At 36.7% G+C, this 17,619-nt stretch overlaps 1 protein-coding gene across 1 annotated transcript in view; it reads right to left on the reverse strand.

Moving 5' to 3' along the window:
• LOC150080057 (uncharacterized) overlaps positions 1-17,140 on the reverse strand; it is a 448,418-nt gene extending 431,278 nt beyond the window's left edge. Inside the window, exon 1 of the mRNA XM_090381646.1 lies at positions 17,021-17,140. Within this exon, the coding sequence (XP_090237772.1) occupies positions 17,021-17,057 (37 nt within the window). The 5' untranslated portion in view covers positions 17,058-17,140. The remainder of the gene's footprint in view (positions 1-17,020) is intronic.
• Between the last annotated feature and the right edge of the window lie 479 nt (positions 17,141-17,619).

Genomic DNA, 17,619 nt, shown 5'->3' on the forward strand with positions numbered 1-17,619 from the left:
CTCTGTAAAGTATCTGTTAGGAAGACAGAAAACAGTGGGCGAAGAAAAGCCATTTAATTTATTTTGCTGAGAACCATTACACGCGTTTGGAATTTCCTCGACCAAACATTAGCTTAGATGGATTCGTCAACGCATTTATTTCAAGAATTAACTTGAATCCGATAAAGAATTTTGAACAGAATGGTGAAAACTGAATTCAGCTGCTAAAAACGGACGCAACATTGCCATTGTCCTTTTCAAGTGAACGTGATAGACTTGCTTAACATCAAAATCGGGAACACAACAACATTATTTTTACACTTTTGTTCAAGAGAAAGTGCTAATATTGAAATCGCTATATACATTAGATTGCTAAAAGTATCTGAATGACCCTAGGATTTGGGAAAAATTAATGATTTGAATCGGTTATCCACATACCAGGAATAGGTATAAAGGCGACTTGTTTCAAGCTAGAAGTAAACAGATGAAAGAAATGTGATCAACAGATTAGCCAAGGGGTTCAACTTAGCCACTTCCAAAGGGGATTCAGCAATCATTTTCTGTTTCATCTTGATTTTGCATTAGGCCATACTGCACAGCCGTATGCCTTGATCCGAAGGCATGGGAGTGGAAAAGCTTCATTGGCCTGGTGGTAGAATTTCAAGAATTTCAACACATTACAAGGTCTGTATTTTTTCAGGCCAACACGCCGCAATTAATAGATGAATTCATCGCTATGTTGAAGGCGGAGGAGGAGGAGGTGGGATGAACCAAAATATCGCTTGCTTTCCTGTTATCAAAAATGGTTCGCAGTCTACTGAAGAGGGTGTGTTCAGGTTAATTAAATACTTTTATCTATAGAAGGTTCTCTGAAACATGCCGGCATCCCATCCCACTAGTTTTGCAAATATGGTGGTTTCGAGTGTGCTTTACGTACATGGCTTTTTCACAGAGAAATTCGGATTTTAAATACATAGAATTAGAGAATTTTATATACTCAATATAGACTGTTGCAACTAGCGCAGTAGTTCTAACCGCTGTCCTTCCACATCATGTGATATAAACGGTTTGGTCAGATACCATCTTGAAGGATAATGTTCAGCTTATGAAAGAAGCCTTGGCATTTTCCATTGGCAAATACATAGGACAATTTGTTATTCTTGTAGCACTGGGTAGTGTCCAGAAACTGGGCTTTCTACAATGTCAATAAATTTTATTTCAATATATTTGGTATAACGCCTTCGATATTTGATATAGCACACTACTTCCTCTTATCCATTTTGTACCAATTAAAACACTGTTCTGTCAAAAAACTCTTAACAAAACCTAATACGTTGAATATCGCTTTTGGGAGCAGCAATATGCTGCTACTAGCAGAATCTACTGGGATTACAAGTCCTATTCCGTGAAGAAAATGGACTCACGAAGTCTATTTGATATTACAGAAAATAAAATGAGTTCCTATCGCTATCTAGAAAAAAAAATCCCAATATCCGTGATATCGCAATGAGAATAAAAAACTGGGAAAACTAGTTATAAATAGAAATTTACGGAAATTACTAGGGCCACTATAAATAAGAGGATCTAGAAATGTTAATCCTCCGTATATTTCAGTTTCCTTTGGAGCAGGGGAGGGATGAACAGCTGAAGAGATTTGTGAAGACACAGAGGGCGCTCTAAGCATCCAATCTCCTTTGCTGTCTCGACCTCCGCGTATTAACGGAGTACAGTCACGTAGGGAGAAGTGTGATGCGAACAGACCCTTCTCAGTGGATAGAAAAATACTAAGCAATCACTGAAAATCGAAGTTGAGGGGATGAGGTGAGCGTTACGACATCAGCTTTAATAGCTCTATTCCCAGTTTAGTTTCAAAGTTATTACTTTTCGGGGACTTCTCCACCGAACTCTTGTGTTCTAAAAACTTTTCTTTCCTTACTTGTTCCGTGTTGCACGAGCCTGTTCTTTTTCCTCTTTTTTTTAAGTACGTTGGCTAGAGGCAAAATCTCATCATGGGCGTAATTAGGGGTATCATAACACGCAATGATTTCAGTGCGTCATTGGGATACGGATTACGGATATTTAGTAATTGTGCCGTAGGTCGGGTTTAACCCAATTAATGAAATCACGCGATTAAATCTACATTCGACCAAAGTGAAGTATTGAGTAGTAGATAATTCAATTAGTTTAAAGAAATATTCGATTGATGAGCGTTCAGTCCTTCTCAATTTGAATTATTCATTAAAAGAAATATCCAGTTGTTGAGTAACTCGATGTTTAAGAGAAGCAAAAGATTGACCAACATTTAAAAATGAACTCTTTTTAGCTTATGATATTAAAATTCTATATTTCCAATCGATACGAGGTATAGTCAAACCTTTCGGAGACTGAACTAATATTTGGGAAATGATGAAGCTTACCAGCTTCATCCAAATTTGGGAAATGATGAAGCTTAACAGCTTCATCATTTCCCAAATTTGGATGGATATTCTTTGAAGTAATCTCCTTCACTCTGCGTACTCCGAACTCTGTGCTTCTGCAATTTAAGCATTCTTAATAAGCTTTATTTGGAACTTCTAATAGTTTCTGTGTCATATCCTGAATAGTTTTCTCATTCGTCATTGATTTTCTAAAATCTATAACATTTTAAGAGGATTTTAATCTTGGAAAACAAAAAAAAAAATAAATATAAATAATAAGCTAAATCCAGTAAGCATTATCAGATAGAAGACCACAGAGTGTGGCCCAACAGCAGCATGTTAACGAAGATCCTGACATGCGAGAACTCGTCACTTTCTGTGATCATCAGAGAATTACTTAAACGGGTCGCATTCCCAAATCATGTGTTAAAATTGATTGATATGTCCATATCAATCAATATTAACACCAGTTTCATTAGCAACTTGGCAGATAACCAAACTTCGATTAGTGCTGATCACATCACGAATACGAGCGATTGAATCATTGGTTTTTGAAGTTGAAGTGTGGCCAGAGCGAGGATCATCTCTGACGGACAACAACTATCTTTAAACTTTCAGAAACATTGACAAGTTTTCAAAAGTAGCAAAGAATTTTTCTGAAAGTTGTTGTTAACCTTTATTGGCGTTCTATTGCATGTTTCTTTAATTTGAAACACATACAACATCTTCCATTCAACGAGCGCTAATTCACACTGACTAACTGCAGATAAACGTGTTGTCGTGCGAACATGTTGCGACAAGTCGGAACTCACCATTTCTTTATCACAAAAAGTTCAAATAGTTTACCATTGTGTAAACTGTATTGAAAAGTAGTAGACATAATTCTCCATTCATAACTGGTCCGAAGTAAGTTCTCCAATCATAAAACAAAACGTAACCGATTCATTACTGGTATGGTCAGATCTTTTTTTTTTCTGATCTTGCTTGTTCATAAGTACCTCGTAAAATAATTTCTTACAGCTATGAGTACTGACAGGAATTCTCCTAATTCCTGCTTTTAAAGAAGCACACTGGTTGGATGAAATACCCAACCAGTGTGCTTCTTTAACTCCTACTCCTCGTTAGACTCCAGCCACAGTCACTTCTGCTAATTGTGTAGATAATTTCAGTTATTTTCTTAGTTCAGTCATTCCTTTCGCAACCCTGTTAATGATCATTTAGCTTCTACGTCTATTTATAGAATTCTCCACCGCTTTGATATTTTAGCCAAATGCTCCTTGGCGCTCATTACCTTTAGTGTAGTCATTGCTTCTATGGTCACACTCATTAATTTTGTTTTTCTTCTCCGGAACCTTTCGTCTTTCTTTGACTTAGTGTCTATACTGTTATTCTTTTATCAGGCCTCATTCCAAATACTAACAGCAATTTATGTTTGCTATTTCTTTTTAACTGCTTTTTTTATCTTTCATTTATTTGATCAACTTCTCTCTTAGAGCAGGTTTCTTTATGTTTGTGGTGCTTTCTTAGAATAAAAAATATATATTATTTCTGTTTCATGGAGCAAGTGTCCCTCCCTGTTGAGTCTCACTACAAGATGATTATTTCACTTTGAGGATCTGTCATCTTCCTGGCTGTCCCATTTACTTTTTTTCGAAAACAATATGAATGGGGTAAAAAACTACTCTCCCTCATAGGAAAAACTGATTTTTCATTTCATAATTAAATATTACTTAAGCACTCTAATTCGATGTTGCATAGTTTGATTTTAGTAAAGCTTTTGATTCAGTTCCACACGAAAAGCTCCCCTACAAACTAGGGCATGCTAGGATTAATGGGAAGATATTCAAAAAGCTCAGTTGGTTTTTATTCTAAGTGAAAGTAGGCAGAGAATGCTAATTAAATGGTATTCTTCAGAGTGGACTAACGTAGAGAACGGAACACATAAAGGTTTAGTGTTAAGTCCCTTCTTGTCTCTGATTTCATGATGGCGTGTAGAGGAAACGCTGTCAAAGTTTTCTCATGATTTAAAGGAACGTAGGTGGTCAACAGTCGAGACCCAGCTATGCTTCAGAATTCTTTAGATAAGATATGGTCTGAAAGATGTTGATTGAAGTTTAATCCTGATAAATGCAAGGTTTTTACATTTGGAGAAAAGGAATCCGGGGGTGATATGGAGACTAGACAACAGAAAATTAAAGTTAGGTCAGGATGAAAAAGGGGTGAGGTTACGATACTTATAACTATGAAGAATATTGCATTCAGGTCCGAAGACTTCACCTAAAAAAAGGATATAGAATTTCTAGATTGGGTCCAAAGAAGGGCAAATAGATTGTTCAGAAGCAGGACTCAAATCCTTAGTTCAGAAGCATTGTTCATGCCGGTATCCCATCCCACTAGTTTTGCAAATATGGTATGGTTTCCAGTGTGCTTTACGTACATGGCTTTTTCACCGAGAAATTCGGATTTTAAATACATAGAATTAAAGAATTTTATATACTCAATATAGACTGTTGCAACTAGCGCAGTAGTTTTAACCGCTGTCCTTCCACATCATGTGATATAAACGGTTTGGTCAGATACCATCTTGAAGGATAATGTTCAGCTTATGAAAGAAGCCTTGGCATTTTCCATTGGAAAATCCATAGGACAATTTGTTATTCTTGTAGCACTGGGTAGTGTCCAGAAACTGGGCTTTCTACAATGTCAATAAATTTTATTTCAATATATTTGGTATAACGCCTTCGATATTTGATACTTGTAACTCTGAAGAATATTGCATTCAGTTCCGAAGACTTCACCTAAAAAAGGATATAGAATTTCTAGATTGGGTCCAAAGAAGGGCAAATAGGTTCAGAAGCAGGACTCAAATCCTTAGTTCAGAAGCATTGTTCATGCCGGCATCCCATCCCACTAGTTTTGCAAATATGGTGTGGTTCCTTAGTTCAGAAGCATTGTTCATGACTCAAATCCTTAGTCTACACCTTCTTAGACTTGTCTCCTAGGAGAAAAGTCTAAGGAGGTGTGGACTGCAGAGACTTGAGAGTAGACAGCACAAGGATGACCTGATAGAAGCGTTGAAGGTCCTTAAACTAAAACGCTAAACTCCTAATCACTTTAGATGGAATGACGTATTGAATGATTAGTTATTCGTCCTTGTTGGTTTAGCATGTAGTACAGTGTATATAATCACTGTTCTCCCCACACTTGGCAGAAAAGAGCTGGGTTCGAATTCCGTCTATGACGCAAGGAATTTTTGCGATTTTTTTTTTTTTTTTTAACTTGGCTGAGTGAGTCGGTTTCAGGCAAGGATAGTATGCTTTTATGTTCCAGAAGCTCGGGTTTTTCGTACTGCACTGACGCAAATCGACCAAGGAGTACAAGCAATTCACAAACACAATGTACCCTCACTTGACAGCCTTAGTTGCTTTGGCACTTAAACATACATTCATCTTTGTTCGTTCCTTTCTTTTATTATTATTATTTTTTTTTTCATTTCTTAAACATACTTTTCATAATTAGGATTTCTTCTTAGACGTATTTTTTTCTTTTATGCATTGTACTATGGAAAAGGCGATATCAACAAAATGAACTTGACTGAAACCTATCTAATTTCTGTTGGGGTGCATTAATAAGAATATTCTTTAAAACAAATAAATAAATCTCAACTTTTCGTGTCCTTCATAACCAAGGCGTACATTATAGAGTATACTCATTCCTAACAGTCACATAACTCTGTCAGAAAGATCTCAATTTATTTACAAGGCTGATCATAAAGCCCTTTATTAATAAATCCTCTGCAAAAGCAAACCTTTGTACATGAAAGGCTCTGGAAAGAGGCCGATGTTTTCAAATTTCTCTCCCTTAAAAATCGTAGACATATTCAATCAGATAAAAGTCTGGTTCTAATTGGCCACTACATCCGAATAATACCCTAACTTTGAAGAATTCTTCCACCGACTGAGCCCAAGGTGAAGTGCATTCTCGTATAGGAAGGTATGTCCCAATATCTTCGAGTAGTCAAGCTGTTTTCCTCAAACATGCATAGATCAATGCAGCTGTTTCTCACGATGCCTCACTACGAAATCTCCATGGTTATCATCCCTTTGATCGATGTTAAAGGAACATTGGCGTGTTCCACCTACCCTAGAAACGAGAACATCTCGCGAATCAGTTTCAAGACTAAATCTTCACTCATCAACAAAGAATAATTTCTTCCAGGGTAAGAACGGTGAAGTCAAAGAATTTTAAGTTTTTGGAAACATACAGGTTTTTTGAAAGGTTCTCGGATTTTCACTTAATTAATATATTAACTTGTGTTCAATAAATAGTTTAATTGTCCTAGTAACGTTAAATAGCTTATTTTTAAATTTAGCTGGGGATTTCGTAAGCTGTGACTTAATAATCATTTTGTTTGGTACTAATATGGTATCCTAATAGTGTAGTGCATGTCAATGAATTGTAGGGTTTTACTTGTGATAAAAAAGTAGCTCGTAAGTTCTAATCACGCAGGTTGGCATTTATTTTTTGTCTTTATCTAAGAAATGTTTAATGTAGTAAGACAATAATTAGGTAGAGGGGTTATGCTCTTAGCTAAGAAGCATATTAAATCTAAGGGGGGGACATCCGTCAAAATGAGAGCATGAATGTGTTATAGGCCTAATGACTGTGGTCAGTATACAAACAACAATACAGAGAATACACAGAACTAATACACAGATCTAATTCCCTAATACTTCTGTGTACTTCCCTGATACACTGAAGTATTAGGGAAGTAATCGTAACACTTACTAGGTTTTTCATACCAACTAAGAAATACTGTTCAAGAATTAAACCTAAGTGGATGTCAGATGGACCTATGAGACTTGTAGCAAAGAAGAAAAATACATTAAAATGCAGAGAGGCAAATAAAGCATCAGTGATACAGAAGCCTATGGAACATATAAACTAGTCTGTAATCAAGTCACAAAGGAGGTGGGGTAAGCTAAGGCAGAATGGAAAAAAAAAAAACAAAACGAACTCAATACACTTCTTTACTTATATTAACAGTAGAAGGAAATTGTTGAAACATTGGTCCACTTGATGCCGATGGTTTTACTTTTGATGACCTTGCTCAGGCTGCTGACAAACTGAATAGCTATTTTGCATCTATATTCGCACATGAGGAATTCTTTAGGGAAAAGGAATGGCAAAGGTTATCAATCTCTATCAGGAGGCTAAATTATTTTGTGAAAACTGAGAGGAAAGTGGAAGAGAAATTGTTGAAGCTAATCATAAAAAAGGCGCTTGTGAGGGATGAGATCTACTGAATTATATTGTGGGAGGTAGTAAAGGAGGTAAATAAATCCTTAGCCGTAATTATGAGAGGATCTTTTGCAGGGGAGTTCCCTACGGACTAGAGACGTGCGAATGTATCCCAATTCACAAAGAGGGATCAAAATGTGATATGAGTAATTATAGATATGTTAGCTTAAAGTCTGTTCCACGGTAAATAATGGATTCACTGGTTAAAAAATTAATGCAGGACCATCTAGAGAAGAGGAGTGCAAGTATACTGCAGTCACAGCTTGGATTTGTTAAGGGGCAATCTATCTTGGGTGACCAATCTGATTGGAAATGATGATGCAATAACAAAGGAACCTGATGCAAAAAATAACTTTGATATTGTTGCACATGAAAGGCTGCTGTATAAATTGGAACAGTGTGTCATTAAGGATAAAGGGAAGGTTGAGTGGAATACAGAGAGTGGTTATTAATGAACACCACCTCATGGAACAGTGTTATTAGTGGAGTCCTCAGGGTTCACTGTGCCTCATTATTGTTTCTATATTTATTATTAATTATATTAATAACAGAATAGGCTTAATGTCTAAGTTTGCTAATGGTACGAAGAGTGGCAGGGATAATGAGAATAATCAGGGTATGCTACATCAACAGCATTATAGAAGAATTAGGACTAGAATGAGAAGTTTAATATCGACAACTTCAAGGTGTGTCATACGAGGAGTAATAGTCCCAGATTAATGTACGAACTGTGTGTACCACACTCAGGGTAGCGGAGAATGAAAAACATCTGGGGAAATTGTGCACTCAGATATGAAGCTACAGTGCCGCAATATTACCAGGACTGCTCATGGGGTCTTGTCAATGCTATATAGGAATGCTGCCAGTAGAGATAAGGATGTGTTTATCCCATTGTACAAGGCACTGGTTGGCTGCATCTTGAGTACTGCACATAGGTATGGAGGTCTCATTTTAGGAAAGATGTGGATCTACTAGGAGAGGTGCAGAGAAGGGCAATGAGATTGGTGAAGGGAACAAAAGGATAGTCTTACCAAGAAAGACTTCATTTCTGCCAATTTCAGAGTCTGGAGACTAAGCACTTGTGAGGTAATCTGATTGAGGTGTTTAAGGCTTTGACTGAATAGAGCAAGCTCGGTGCTGATGGCATTCTTCCTCATGCTTCCTCAGAGATTAGGGGACATAAAGTCAAATTGAGAAAGGACGGTTGCTGGATAGATGTGTGGAGCTTTGTCTTTTGAGGGTAATTGATTGTTGGAGAAAACTTCCATCTGTTGTTGTAGACATGAGTAGTTTGAATAAATTCAAAGAAGATTACACAAATTATTGGAAGCGATGGACAGGTTATGTGAGAGCTATTTTATTTGGCTGATACTTTGGCTGCTCTCTTGTATCAGTTGCCACTACTACTAATAATAATTACGCTAAAAGATTGATCCAGTGTGTTATCTGCACATACGGTGTTGTCTGCTGAAAGTCAGAGCAGTTCTCTTGTGGAAGGTAGTGAAAGCGGAACACAAACCACACACACACAGTCCCTCAAATATTCCCCCTCCTGAAAGCCTTCTCAATAGAGTTTTCCTTCAAATTTTCGTGTCTCGGCATGCTGTGAACTTGAGAGAGCGCTAACACTCATCTCCCATGGTGGCTCACTTCTAGGATCGTGCATCCTTCCTTAAGGTTTAACTACTGGAAGACCTTAAGCTTTCTTTAGAGACACCTGTTCCCTGCTCTCTCTCACTGTTGTGGCGACAGCTTTGAAATTAATATTTATTAGGCGTTTTAGTTATTCAGCTTGTAACAGCCATCATCGAGCCAATAGTCATCCACTGCTCGGGATATTTCAGACATCTACGCACTATTCTACAGAAGGAGAAAACCTAATTATATATGAAATATTTACTGCGTTTGATTAGGCATAAATGATGCTGACGTAATGTACACTTTAATAGCCCGCCTGATTCCTATGATCAGGGGTTTAAAATCGTAATATGAAGTCACATCGGGATTTATCATATTAAATCGCATCAGAATGTATAAATTCATTTAAAAATTTTATTCAAATTACATTTAGGAGAATTTTAAAAAAAGAGGATTGCAACGTAACTCTTGAACACCAGATATCTGGTTTTAAATACCTTTTCAGAAAGACTAAATGTAAAAAAGACCAGTTGTTTCTTTTATATACAGTAAAGATATTTGTTTTGACTCCCTTCTATATAATCATAATTCTCTGTTCCTTCTTTAGACTTTATTTAACCCTTGTTTCTGTGTTTCATCTACTATCTTAATATCACATTATGCCCATTAATGTGTTCCTTGTTTAATTCTCTTCCCAGTAAACAGCAGGCCTTTCTTTATAAGTTCTCTTATTAAAAAATAAACAAATATACCACTTAAATAAAAGATAAATGCTTAGATCCAAGAGTAAGTTTTAATGCATTAATTAATAACAGGACACAAATCCTTCCGCTCTATTATGACCGAAACATTATTCATTTTTACCAGAAAAAATATGCTTCTTCCTTATTAATGCATATATTTGAATATTCTGAATCAGCAAGCAAGAAAAGGTAGCATCCCTGTTATGACAAGTAATACAACAGAACTGACTCCACAATTGGCGTGAAATCAATGCATTTTATTCATAATACAGTGCCAGCATCCTGAAAGATTTTAGATGGATTGTTACTACATCAGAAGGCAACCAGACACTTCATGACATACCGGTCGCTTTTATTTAAATTTTAGATGAATTACAACTTGTCACCTTTCATATTTCAAGATCAGTAAACAAAACCGTGTAGCAAAAGGTTTAAATTATTTAATTCTTCCTCTGTCTATTATCGCGTGTTCTTTCTTCACCCCTCCAATTAGCGTGTGTTAGTTCATCTTTGTTTTCCTCAGTTGTGTCTTTTTTGTGTTATTTTACGAGTTCTGTTTATATTTTATGGAACTTTTGTTATTTTTTTACATGAATGTCTCTCTGGGTTAATTTTCTTATTTCACTAAAATTATGGTCTTTATAAGTTCGTTTTTTCTCATATTACTCCTATAATTTTGTTTGCTTTGCATTTTCTTATATATTAAAATTAGTTGCAAGCCCAAAAGAGGAGGTTATTTAATTAGCTTCCATGAAGACGAACTATATCTTTGGCCTACATCTTAATTAATCGTCATGGTAACTGTGGATCATCTAAATTTGGTATTTGTGTACGCGCACGAAACTGAGTATGGAGGACGAGATTACTTAATCCTTATGTTTCTCCATACCCACACCATGATAAGGTGTGCTGCCTGCTTCCTTGGGGGAAGGGAGAATCCTGAACACTGGCGTCTCCCAGCCTGACAAATTAGTAAGAGACTTAGCTGCAATGTGAAACAGTAGAAAGAGTGAACACTCTGCCAAGTAAACACATTAAAATAAGAATTACAGCTGCCATTTATCTCTGCGTTTGGAACTTTTATTTTTTTTTTTGTAAATCTGAAATTAACTGTAAGTTTACCCAGTTTCTTTAAGATGGCTGTGCTGATATACAGAAATATGTAAACACTTAAATAGTTTATGATTTTATTGCTTGTTTTGCAAGAATAATAACCGAATTCCCTTCTTTTTCATGATTTTGTGCCCATATGGGATACGAACGTTTTAATAACAAAAATGAATAAAAATATCTGTTATTTTGCAATTATGAGTTAAGGTGGTTACTACGATTTAAATTGGTCAACTCCAGTAAATGTGCCTAAAGTGTACCACCAAGGGAAACTGGTTACTCACAAAACCGCTTGAAAAAAGAAACACCAAATAAAACTGCACAATTTCAGAATTTTATCACCAGATGGAAGATTTATTCGATTTAAACAATTACACCAGAAAATACACATTGTGATCACTGAATTATGACCACCCCCATCCTTAATGGAGTATACCGCATAGCTAACAGCATAAAAAGCCCGACCAGTTTCGTAAGTTACAGCAGTGGTAATTTGCATCAGTTCGTACAAAGAGATAAATTGATGTAGTCGGAGTTAGAAAAGGGCATGATTGTGGGAACTCGTGCGTCGGGTGCTTCCATGTCTTGTCCGATGCTCACGTCCCACTGTGGTTAAGCTGTACAAAGAATGTATGGGTCTAACTATCTTCCACCGACAGAACTGTAAAGGATTATGCAAGGTGGATGTTCGTGGTGAATGTAGAGCACATCGCGTTGTACTGGAACACGGCAGATCACTGTGCGACATTTGACATCTCAATACAATATGGAGAGAGAAAACAAGAACAATATCCCAAATGACGACGCACCACACATTCAGACGGATAGGGTTCTACAGTAGACGACACAAGAGACACCTTCTTCTCACCGCTGATCACCGTCGACTGCAAATGCAGTAGTGTAAAAAATACGCTCTTAGGACTGCAAACCAGTGTGCGTGATCGAATGACAAATACGTGCTGCAAGCAACACGCCGACAGACTCCGTGAGTGGTCCAAACAAAACGAGTCCACGGACCATTTTTACATGGTGCCCACTAACAGGCAGGTGGCGGGGGTTGATTAATATAGGACATGTTTTTCTGGAAAGAAGTAGGACCCCTCGTGTGTATGGACCAACGTTTCACTGGTGAGGTCTACCGGCAGCTCTAAGGAGACCAGGTGCACCATACCATGTTGGATTTTTCCCAACGAAACGGGATCTTCCATGACGATGATGCGCGGTGTTATTGGGCCCTCAGGAGTGGTTCTAGGAGCACAATGAAGATATCACCCATCTTGAGTGGACACAAAATTCTGCTGACCTCAGTCCAGTTGGGACACGTCGGATGTTTTAGAATGGGAAGTGAAGCGTACGGACACACAACTGTTTCCGACACTATGGAAAGCCTTGCAGGAAGCATGGCTGCAGATCCCTACGGATGTCTTCGGATATCTAGTGGAGTCAATGCCTAGGCGAATAGCGGTGTACAAACGGTGGGCCAGCAAAATATTAGGTAGGTGGTCGTAATTTAGTGATTACTCAGTGTACATACGGAATTAATAAATTTTCTGCTAATAGTTGGACAATAATTCTCTCTTACTTCCTTCAAAATTACATGTTTACCATTTTATACCTTTAAAATATAAATTCCTAGGGTATTAATTTCTGTAATTTATTTATTCATTTAATTAGCATTCGTTAATTGCATCGGCACTACTGCTCAGTAATATTCTGGAGTTAAGAAACGCTATGCCCAGATAGATAATGATTGTAATTTCCTGAAGGAGTTTATACACTCTATCCAATTAATTATTTTAGTACTGTATTAATATTTCTAATATAACAACACCCTTCGCTCTACTCCATCTGATTCCGATCTTTTAGTTAAAAAATTGTTATTATCCTCTCGGCTACATTAATGCCATGACTTCTAATTTTTAATTTACTTTTAGTGTATATATTTAACCTTTGCTTTTAATGTATTATTATATGCTTTTTATTATTTCATATTCTTTCTGTCTCTTTATTTATAGATTATTATAATATACTTTGATTTTTTACTTTCTCCACCTCAGTCCTTATTTTTCTTACTTTCGTACATATTCCCTCCTCTAGATGTGGAATCTTATATATGTTGAATATTGTACACCTACCATCAAAATTTAAAAAAAAAAATATTATTTGAGTCCTGAAAAATCATGATGCAATATTTGGCGAGGAGGGCGGTAGGTGAGGTCAAGCTAATCAAAATACTTGGAAGATCTGTAAGTGTTGCACCACTACGGCCACAAGTTACAATACAATACTCAAGAGCAAATCAACCAACCAGAACCACAATGATGGTCCAGAAACTGGTATGGTTTTTCTGTTCACGTATACATGAGTAATTGGTGAGTACTTTATTTGACAACGATCAATCCATGACCAAATGTCACCAAACTGCTAATATATTGTAATCGGAGATGTCATCCTCTTATATCATCATAATGATGCTGATCATGAAATTTTGTTCGGTTCGGATAATGTGTTAAGAAGTGAGGTACCACACTGGTTCAGTTGGAAAAGATAACTGTCAAACAATACTATGAGTGCTAACAACATTGTTGCAACCGGACAACTTCTCAATTCTATGGTTCTCTGGATATGATGCACACAACGTTCCTGTCAACTTGTTCATCCACATCCCTTTGGTATGCGCAGAGAACTGTATTTTCGAATATTTTTGTAATCTTCATTCGCAATGTAATGGATTATGATCCTGTTATTATAGATATGACTCGTTTGAGTCCTGAAAGTCCCCTGTCGGAAATCCTTCCAAATTGTTATAAAACAGTTTAATCAATAATGCTGGTTCTCTTTGGTCAACAGGCGTTTGATCAATTCTATACCGTTTTGGCAGCAGCTCGGTTTTAATAAAGGTACTGCAGTAAGCGATATCCACGTGGAGAAAATGGGCAGTGATTCTGTTGATAAAGCAATTTATCTCCTCTGGTGGCCACATACTGGAACTTTTTTCCATGGTGGGCTCTCTTCCTCCTTATCTGCAATGACCTAATTAGCATGTATAAATGGCAGATCGTTTTATGTGCTCGCCGGAGTGCTCGAGCTTTAATTGGAGTTGTTATATATATTAGTATTTGTGTTATTTATTTATTTTGCGCTAATGCAAATATGGCTCTCATGCGACAGTGTACTTTGTTTATAAGTTGCGTGTATCCTGTGGTCAGTTTGCCTTTGCTGGATAAAAAACCCACCTCTGCCAGAAAAAAAGTGCAAAAAATAAACAATTTTCACTCGACACCGACTAACTCTGTCATGATGTGAAAAAGCCCATAAAGGTGGGGATGTGCGCGTTTTCTTTTTTTTTTTAAATGTGTACCTTAAGTATCATGTATAAATTAATTAAAACTTACATTCTGTAATTTTGACTAAGGAATCTCATTCATCCAAAATTGTCACATTACGTATGACTGAGATTTCAAAAGAAACAAAACTAAAATATTATATATATATATATATATATATATATATATATATATATATATATATATATATATATATATATCACTATACATTCATTAAAACGCCTTTATTTAATTGGAGAAAATGGCAAATAAAGTGATATTTCAAATTTATCGGTGATATTTCAAACTTATACACTATTAAAGTCTGATAACATATAACATCGCTCAGATGAATTAAAATCGATTGGTCTGAAACAGGCCAAAGGCAGTCAATGTCTAAAACTGTTCTCTTATGAGCATTCGCATAGACCAATTATTGCCTTTTGTACTGGGATGGCAAAAGGGGGTCAGAATTCTCTGCAGAATTATTCGCAGAATTAACTTCATCTACCAATATCGGCAGATTTATAATTTAGATTAAAATGAAGCCTATCGTTAGAGAAAACGCTTCGCCTTTATTTAAGGAGTACTGGGAGGTTCTACGCTTCTTTCCACACGAATATTTTGCTAGCAGGGCACAAAGTAATTATAGGTTGAACACGGGATGCGATAAAGCGTCTCCTATACTGACAGTGGCGACACAAGCACCGTTTCGCATTTCTTTCCTTACACTATATATTAATACCTTCATTTTTATCGCAAAAAGAACGGTCTTGGTAAAGATCAGATTTAGGAGCACTTCCCAATTGTATATCTTTTCGGAAACCCTATCTGCTGGATAATGGCTGTAATTATTTTTCGGTGTGACAAGCTGGGCTTGAAGAGTAGCGCTCAGAAGGAGGAGGAGGAGGAGGCAGTTATTTTTATTAGTCTTTTATTTTTCTTGCATGGTACATCCGTAAAGACAGATTTCCTTATGGATTAGTTATCTCTCGAGAACTGAAGGCTGTAATAACGATACAAAACTTACCAATTGTCGCAACTAACTATAATGTAGTCTGCATCTGCTGTGAGAGCGAATCCGTGACCTGTGTACATTTAAACCACAAATGAAACAGCCTAAACAATAACAAATGTATATTGAACCCAGCGTTTATTATTTTTTTTTTCCAATGATCCGTTACCCTAACTTTTTCAGCTGTTCCTTCTGCCCCTGCGGGCTATTTTATGGTGATATTTTTTATTCGATATGTTTCCTCGGTACCAAACCTTTTATTACATAAATTACATCGACCGGCTTGCCGAAATAGAATTCATGAGCATTCCAACATGTGGAGCAATATGTAGAGATAGATCTCCCTTTCATAAACTACGCCAGAATCGTCTTCCCTCGGGCACCTTACTCCAGACAATTTGGCCTTTCAATATTAATAAGTTGTCGCAATAAGGGCCGTGGAGGAAATATTAATAGTGCACGAATATTTCCTTCAATTCGATGCAGCAGTTTGTTCAGTAACTTGCATATTCTCATTTCGGATATTAAACAGATGTTCACCGAGCGAAAACGTTGATCTTCGTATACGGAGAATATTTTGTCATCTGAGTTCTTTTCAAACGTTTTATGTTCAATATTCATATAGAGAATTTTATTTTTGAATATGTCATTTGTTTACCTCTTTTTTGCTGTACTTTTTTGTGTGTTTTAAAATTCTTCTAAGCTATCCTAAAAATGTTTTTAATTGGTAGACGTTATTTTTATAGCTATATGATTAAAATTTTATTTCCATATGTAAAGTTTCGAAAATAGGAACAAACCAATTTTTGCAATTGAACGTGTTTTGAACTTTGATATGGTGGTGATTAAATTTACAATGCATAAAAGTAAAATACGCATATCCAGCGCACAATAGTGAAATGGTCATTATTTCTCTGCAGAAACAGCACGTGCAGAATTCTTTTCAACAATATTTAGTTTCAACAACAGCATGCGCAAGAATTTTATTCAACAATATTTAGTTTCAACAACAGCACGCGCAGGAATTTTATTCAACAATCGCATGTGCAGAAATTTTATTCAACAATCGCATGTGCAGAAATTTTATTCAACAATGTGTGCAGGACTTCTTTCTAATAATGAAATATTCTTGCGTTTTTCATAAAATTGAATGTATCTGGAATAAAGTTAAATTTTCTTTGATTGAAATTGAATTTTATGCCGCTTATATTCCAGTAATAAAAATGAAGGGAAACAAATTAAAGTATTTCTTGCGATAAAATAATTTGGTACGATATTTTTTCTTTATTTCTCGCATTGAAAGAACTAATTTATCCAAAATAGCAAACTCCTGCCTTGCATTTTCTTTTAACCCGAACGCTACTTTTCGTCGGCTACAGTCCACGCACGCACTACAACATAAGTTTCCCACAAACCAACCCAGCGATCGTGACGGGCCAGTATCTTACACCCTTTCCTGTTCCCCAATGTAAGGAAAGACGAATGACTTACCTTCTATGAGAACTATTAGACAGACGTATTTGCACATGATTCCAGGTATGCAGTAATCCACACGGCCTACGCTCACAGAACACTGTGTGTGTGTAGCGTGCCAGCACTTTTGTTCCCACTGTCTCAGAGAGGCAGACTGCCAGTAGCATGTAGGTAACAAACTCCCGCCTCCCGTCGCCTATACTCTCGTCATCTACCTCTCTCTTTCGCTCTCTCTCTCTCTCTTTCTCTCCCTCTCTCAGTTAGCGTCGCGTTGCCCCTGACAGTAGAGAGCGCGAGTCGGTGGTTCCGGGAGCTACCATTGATCACCACATGACGGCTCTCTTGCGGTGTAGAGCGGGTCGAATTCGCAATAGAGAACCAGTCATTATATGTCTCTTTTTAGAATGGAAAAAATGTTGATCTGTTTCCTGTGGTGAGAGAAAGTTTTAGAATGCTGGTGAATACCTCTGGAACTTGTTATAGCTGATTATATCAGCGCTCTGAGATCCAACGGAACATTACCAAAATCGTAACCATGATGCTGATGATACGGCATCTGTTGTGTCGGGCTATATTAGATGAGAGCGCAATAACATAAATTATCCAGCTTCTACACA

This window comes from Mastigoproctus giganteus, chromosome 9 (genome assembly GCF_048544385.1).
Source record: "Mastigoproctus giganteus isolate SK-2022 chromosome 9, ASM4854438v1, whole genome shotgun sequence".
Taxonomy (NCBI): Eukaryota; Metazoa; Arthropoda; class Arachnida; order Uropygi; family Thelyphonidae; genus Mastigoproctus; species Mastigoproctus giganteus.